The sequence below is a fragment of the Clupea harengus genome, unplaced genomic scaffold (genome assembly GCF_900700415.2).
Source record: "Clupea harengus unplaced genomic scaffold, Ch_v2.0.2, whole genome shotgun sequence".
In the NCBI taxonomy this organism is placed as follows: domain Eukaryota; kingdom Metazoa; phylum Chordata; class Actinopteri; order Clupeiformes; family Clupeidae; genus Clupea; species Clupea harengus.
The window spans coordinates 47,472-55,088 of NW_024879608.1; the positions used below are offsets into that span (position 1 = coordinate 47,472).

The following is a 7,617-nucleotide window of genomic DNA, read 5'->3' on the forward strand; positions in this document are numbered from 1 at the left end:
AATACTCAGATTATTTGAACTGCTAAAAACCTCCCTTAAAAGCCAGAACATGCGACAACGGTTAATTCACTTCCCGTTGTGTGAACTGCTAAAAACATTGGTTGCGAACCAAAAATAGCGACTATACCGTACTTAAAGAATTCCCATCTACACTCCAACTCCGTGCGGTTCGTTTTAATGAAGACTGAGAACACCAACACCCCACTCTCAATCACCAAGCATTCACTACTCAGCAAAGTATGCTTACCTTGAATTTAAAACAGAGGCCTTCTGCATAATACGGGCGAATTCAGGAGTGGAATGTGTAGTGTTCTCTGTCTTTTCAAGATCCCAGTCGAGGTCACCAAATATGTTGTGTCTAAAATATACACACACGCGGTCCCATTTAAGCAGGAGTCGAACAGCAGATGGTGAATTCTTCAGCAGGGTTTATTGCAGATCTTAAACCACAATAAGAGAAAGTCCTAGGAATATTTCTGTCTGCCTAAAGTCGCGCGCTGCCACCTCTTCTGACACTCCCACTTCAGCCTTGACTGGCTGACCCTGTATCCAATCACATCATTAACTTCTAACCTGACTCCATCCAATGTTAGGGATTTATTTCACCCTTTTTAGGACTGTAATTAACCTCAGAATTAAGACACACAACCAAGAATATAATAAATAATTGACTTTTACTCTGGCAAAGAGGAGTGAATGGCGTCAGACCGCTTCTTCAACCTACACTCCTACGAGAGGAGCGCAGTGGTTTCAGAACGCTGTTCAACCCATCACTAACTTCCCTGGTACCATGTAACAGACTTTATGCAGAGACAATATCACAGAACATGCAGGAAAACACTCCCCCCTTGTACCATCCCGTACTCTGGTTCCAAGAGATAAGAATGTTTACCTAAGACCCCCAAACCCAGACTTTAACACAACAGTCCAGAATGAGTTCACATAAACACATGGTCTCCTAATTCAGTCCTACCCTAAACATCAAATGACAGGTCTGAGTTTAACATCTCTGTTCTCACAGATAGAATTCCTCTCATCAGAACAAAGGAACCTCTGAGACTAATATCAAACTACAAACACATCATGATAATAATTATATAGCATATTTCTTTCACATCCAATCAGAAAGCTTCCATGGTATACAATACCACACCCATTTTAACCAGGATACACTCATTCAACAAGTATCTGATGAATCCATTTCTTATTCATTTGAAAATATCCCACAGAAGCAACCACTTCAGCAAAGACTATCCAGGCATTAAGAGGTCTGTTCAGCCACTATGGAGTACCAGAGGTGCTCGTCAGTGATAATGGGCCACAGTTCACATCTGAGGAGTTTGCCACCTTTTTAAAGTCAAATGGCATTAAGCATGTGCGCTCGGCTCCTTTTCACCCGGCAACGAACGGTCTGGCTGAACGCTTTGTACAGACTTTAAAGCATTCTCTTAAATCATCAAAGGGAACTTCATCAGTTCAGAGGCGACTGGATGCTTTTCTGCTTCAATATAGGAACACTCCCCATTCAACTACTCAGGAAGCACCAGCCATGTTGTTTTTACACCGCAAGCTTCGCCCTCGTCTGGATCTGCTGAAACCGAGTGTGGCTGCGGTGGTGGATCAGGCACAAGACGCCCAGCGCAGTTACCGAGCTGTGCACTCTAAATCTAGGTCTTTCAGCGTCGGCGATCCAGTCCTGGTCCGGGATTACCGGAAGGGGGAGGAAAAGTGGACACCAGGAACCGTTACATCTCAGGCTGGACCAGTATCCTACCAGGTCAGTGTTGGATCAACACATAGGTGGAACCGGCATGCAGATCAAATGTTGTCTTGCCATCCCAACATCATCCAATCTCCAGTTGATGAACAACCGACACTCAGCACTGACAGCCTGCCAGACCCCTGCGACACAGGTAAAGAGCTGGAAGCCTCCATCCCAGTCAGGGAGGGGGACAATCCTCCATCAGGTCAGTCAGACATCGCCCCCACTGACACTCCAGCAACACCCCAACAGACACTTAGCAGGTTCCCGAGCCGGAACCGCAAACCACCAGATAGACTCTCTTTATTCAAATGGTGAATGATTTGTTATCTGTTCAGTTAGAGAGTGTTGTCTCAAGCAAAGGGCAGAATAATCCCTTGACACACTCAAGGTGATGGGGCAGTCTACCCCGATCCTTAGTTTAGATATTTTGTTGGTCTGAGACATGTTGTGTATATAAGTTTAAAAAAAAAATTAATGATGTGATCACAGATTGTTCTCAAGGAAACTTTGTCAAGTTTGGTTCTATGTTATTCCCTTAGATCTACTGCAGTTGATATAGTCGGTAATAGAATAAGTGGGGAGGAGTTGTGATGTATTGGTAATAGCATTGACACACCACACCAGTAGGGGATGCTATGCTATGTTAAATAGTAGATGTATGCATTAAGAAATAAACCAATGTAGAACTATAACCAAATGTGGTCGGTCGTCACTCAGAGTTGTCTTGCATACTGATGCTATATAATAGTGAATAAGTACACTATAGTTGACTAGGAAAGTCATTACACCCTACCATGACGGGTGGAAGAGGAAGCTGGTAAAGGCCGGCAACACCCTGATGCAAGACGGGCCGAAGAGGAAGCTGGTGATGGCCGGCGAGGCCCCGATTCTGGTACTGCTCGTGCTGGTGTGGCTGCTGGTGCCTCAGAGACGTGTCTACTACCATGTCACGTACTTTGCTTTTGCCGTTACGCCATCAGACAGGCTTTTGAACAATGCTTTCATCAGCAGAACGTCGATTTCGGCCTAACTATAATTCTTCTTTTTACATGTTTCCTTCTTGCTTGCCATTGTCACAGTGAGTTTGTGCCTTGAGAATGCGCTCAATTTATATGCTAATTAAATTAAGTAGGGGGCGCTTTGAGGGCAGAGATGTGAGAACATTCAGTTGCGCACAGTTCCAAGATAATCTGTGATTTATAACTGAAGGATTGGCGTACACATGGTTTTTTGTGGGTCCGTTCGTTTTCTCTGAATCACACTTACGATCATTTCAGAAAAGTTCTTAGATCAAATAAAGGATGGCTTCTACACAACATTATATAAATGAGGCCCATGGTCTGATATATGAAATTCACCTAAATCTAACATAGGGCAGCACATTCCTGTTTCAATAATACTTTGGATTCTTTTTTTTTTTTTTCATGTAGAAGGCACAACATTGACATGACCCACAGCTTGATTTATTTACACAAGTATAGCAAATAACACTAACAGCAGTTTCTTTTCCAGGGAGAGAAGGGAATAGTCACTTATTTTCCCATGGAGTTCATGTTGGTGAAAATGAGTAACTTCTATCCTGTCCCATGACTGTTTCCATTCATATATTTTTGCAAATCCCAAACTGAAAATGGAAACAAAAAACAAGCAGTCCTAAAACATCATTATTTTTTTAATTTTTTTAAAGAAACATTTATTTCAGACACATTCTTGCAATTATAGTGGTATTCAACGTACAGTTGTAAGGACCTTATCTTAACTGCGTCAATTACCAGCACGCGTCAGGACACTTTCAGCGTTGTCATGTTTACATTCACTCTCGTGAGTGACTATGGAAAGAAACGTAAGCTCCCACAAAAATATGGCATTTAAGCTTTACTTTTGAAAAAAATGTACTCTGTAGAACTAATTTAAACTTGTGAAATGGTGTTGTACTTTTGCGTGTACCTTATAGTGTGGAACACTTAGCGGCGCGACGAATATTTCATTTCGTCTTAAAGTTGTACTGTCAGATTTATTCTCTCCAGATGAAGTTTGACTGTGATTTTAAACTGTCATTTCAAATGCTAAAAACAGCTAGCATGATGTAATGTAAGTACGGATGCTTACAGAGACCAAATCCGATTACTCTGGTCGTTTAGACCTATGTCAATATGAAAGGCACTTGTTGAGAAATTGGGCGGGAGAATAACGCGATTTGGTGAGGAAGGTCGCCTTCTGTAGTTGCGTTTACAGTTTAACTTAAACAAAGTTGAATTAGATTAAAATGTTGTATTTCCACGAACAAAAGTACAATTACAATACCGTTATAATAAATGTCTTCATTTTTAATACATAACATACATAATCATGCCATGTTTGTTTTGTGCATGTTTAAGTGAATAGACTGCACCTACAACTGAATCAGGTCAAAGAAAGCCCACAAATAACCCAAATTAAACAAAAATAACACTAGTTAGATTAACATTTGCTTGTCAAAACATATTGTGACAAAGTCATTTGTACAGAAATTAGACCGGTATATGTCGAAGCAGGAGGAAAGCATATTATTATCTCGAAAACCAACACTGTAAGTGGAACAAAGTGGGAGTGTCCTATAATTGACGCAGGCGAAAACGTACTCATGTAACGTGTCACCGTAAACATTAATAGAAATGTTTAGAAATACGTTTTCTTGCGGTGTTAAACGAGTCGTACAAGTTAAAAAGGACAAATATCTCTCTCGAAAACCGTAAGTTTGGCTAACCTTATACATAACGTGAATCTATAAACAGACTTAGCATATCGATTTTTCAACAAACTGTCCGATAACTGACGCATCTACGCTATGATGGCAAATCATAATACAAAATAAAAAAAAGAACTATGATAAATGTACTACCAACCTACATACACCAGATATTGTGCTGTGCACCTTTGGGGAAACAGTTAGCTACTTCCATTGTTTAAATCCTCTCCCTAAAACTGCTCTAGGCAAGAACTACCACTAAGAAATAAAAATAGGACTGAAGTAATCTAATTGCGATTTTATTTTATTTTTTACCACGTTTTTAATCGCGAATGTTGTGGTTAGAAAATCGCGTTCTATCATATCGCGATTAAATCGCAAATGCAATTAATCGTTCAGCCCTAGACTGAAGACACGTAGTGTCAACTTTACAAAAGGAGAATAACACTGTACATCTTAAAAACCTTTCATATACACAGCCTAACATATCTTGTTCCTGTTGTACTTTGAGAGGTGAAAGTGTGCACAATTGGGTTAAATGGCATCAACAGGAATCCAGGCTATATCAGTAGCGGATCTACAGGTATTAGTTGTCATCATCATCATCGTCGTCGTCATCCTCCTCATCGCCATCATCATCATCGTCGTCGTCATCCTCCTCATCGCCATCATCATCATCATCGTCATCATCCTTTTTGGACAAACCTGCTATTCCTTTTGTACGATATGCAGCAATATCCTTGTCATACTTCTCCTTCAGTTTAGCAGCCTTCTTTTCATAGGGCTGTTTAACATCAGCAGCAGAGCTTTTCCACATCTCCCCAAGCTTCTTTGCGATGTCTCCAGGAGTTAGACCTGGATTGTCCCCCTTGATCTTAGGGCGGATGTCGGGGCAGAAGATGAAAAATGCAGATGCTGGTTTTTTTGGGGCATTGGGGTCCTTAAACCGTCTCTTCTCCTCACCCTTAGGTGGGATGTAATTTTTCATTTCACTCTCATAGCGGACCTTATCCTGTTCAGCCATGTCCTCAAACTTCCTCTTATCTTTCGCAGATATGGCCTTCCATTGCTCAGAGCATTTCGTGGAGAATCCAGAGCAATTCACGGACGCATCAGGGTGTTGCTTCTGGTCCTCCCTGGACGTCTGCACAAAGTAGGAATATGAGGACCTTTTTCCTCGTGGCTTCCTTGGATCTTTACCCATCTTGTCAACCTTGTCCGTGGCAGACGTTCTTTTCCCGGCTAGATAATGGGGACCAACAAAACGTTATTACGCGGTCTAGAAGGAGCATGTGTTCATTGAAGGATTCAGTAAGAATTGATGAATGCTGAATTTTTTATGTAACGGTCTGACTATCTAATGTAGAGAGGTTTTAGTAGATTTGTGTCTACCACCAGTCCGTCCTCTTACGAAAGAATTCAGCATTCATCACAATTTCACATTTGTTACTGAACTGTTCAATGACACAGGTGAATATTTGACAATGAATTAAGATAATCAATCTATTACATAAACAAAAAAACATTGAAGCACATTTACACAATTATTTTTTTGTGTCCATTAGTCTGTGCGCTTTTCAGTTTGTGTCTTTCTCAGCCCGCTCAGCTAAGCGCACGAATCCCAACAGTTCAGTCCGTGTTGTTGGCAAAATAACTTTTGTTAAACAGAAAACAAATCATACCATTCCAACCTGAACCCAACATCTCAATGAACATATAAACTAGAAAACATATAAAGAAAGAGGGTAGCACATTCCCGTTTCAATAATACTTAGGATTCCCTCTTCCCGCGTTCAAAATACGGGAGGTGATTAACTCAGTGTCTCATTCCAATGGCATAAAAAAATTAAACATGGGCTTTCGGCGGACACCCAACAAACAAAACTAAAATAATCAGGGCCTAGTGAGTGCGTATGTGCGAAAGGAGTCCTTTGTTTGAATTAATGATGTTAAGTGTGTGCTTGATTCCTTTGTGTGAGATGAGTCCTTCGTATATAGGAGTGTGAAAGTGTTCCAGTGTCTTTGTATGTGAAAGTCCGTAGGTGTGATTGGTTGTATGGGTGTGTGTGAGAGACAGAGACAGAGAGTGGGAGAGAGAGAGAGAGAGAGAGAGAGAGAGAGAAATACAGAATAATACAAATGTCTCTTTCCTCCTCTCCTAGTCTAGACTATCTTTGCTGTGGGATGGGTTGTGTGTGAGAGACAGAGAGAGAGAAATACAGAGTGTGTGAAGAGATTCCTTTGTAGATATGAGAGACGCTGAATGTGTGTGTGTGTGTGTGTTCAGGTGTGTCTATTCACACGTTCAAAAGCATGAATGTTTAAATGTGTTTGCATTCACCTTGCCGGGCAGCCTCTCCTTCTCCCTCTCCTTCTATATCATATTATGCTAATACTGATAAAGTGGACATATTACCTAATGTTAATTGTTTACCTAAATGTATCTCTCTATCTCTATGAATTGATGTTTTCTAACCAAATTCTCTCCTTTCCATGCAAATGTCGATGGCTGTGGAAACATTGTTCCCAATCACCATATCCATTCAGTACATATACGCAATGTTCGACCACCCCAGTCACACTGTCCATGCACTTATTCTACCCCATACTCTGTGCTAGCATTTACCTGCAATGTCAATAATCGCCCCCATCTACATAGTTTTCTGTTCCATTACTCTACTTACCCTTGTAATAGTAACCTTACGAGCACATTGTATACCCACTAAGCTGTCCTACAATACTTGAATGCTCTCTCCCCACCTTATCCTGTATCAATGTTGTATGTATCATGTATTGTATGTGCCATGTAATGCTTGTATGCATTGTGTACATTTACCACATGTATGCTAGCATGCTCATTTACATTTACATTTAGCAGACGCTTTTATCCAAAGCGACTTACAATGTATACACATTTTACATTTACACTGATGGCACACTGCACATCAGGAGCAATTAGGGGTTCAGTGTCTTGCTCAAGGACGCTTCGACAGGGAATCGAACTAGCAACCTTCTGATTACTAAACGACTTCTCTACCTCCTGTACCACTGTCGCTCATCCTGATAGGTGTATGATTTCATCTGCTATGACTCTGATTGCTTCCCCACCCCTTCTCCTCCCTTC

The 7,617-nt window shown here is 41.0% G+C and overlaps 1 protein-coding gene across 1 annotated transcript; it reads right to left on the reverse strand.

Moving 5' to 3' along the window:
* Positions 1-4,387: 4,387 nt before the first annotated feature.
* Positions 4,388-5,848, reverse strand: LOC122129249 (high mobility group-T protein-like). The gene has a single exon (XM_042704239.1). It carries the CDS (start codon positions 5,695-5,697, stop codon positions 5,080-5,082), a length of 618 nt encoding a protein of 205 aa, XP_042560173.1. The 5' UTR covers positions 5,698-5,848; the 3' UTR covers positions 4,388-5,079.
* Positions 5,849-7,617: the final 1,769 nt, after the last annotated feature.

What these genes read in the sequence shown, in the direction of transcription:
- LOC122129249 (XM_042704239.1), bottom strand. Translation starts at nt 5,697, where the DNA reads ATGGGTAAAGATCCAAGGAAGCCACGAGGAAAAAGGTCCTCATATTCC.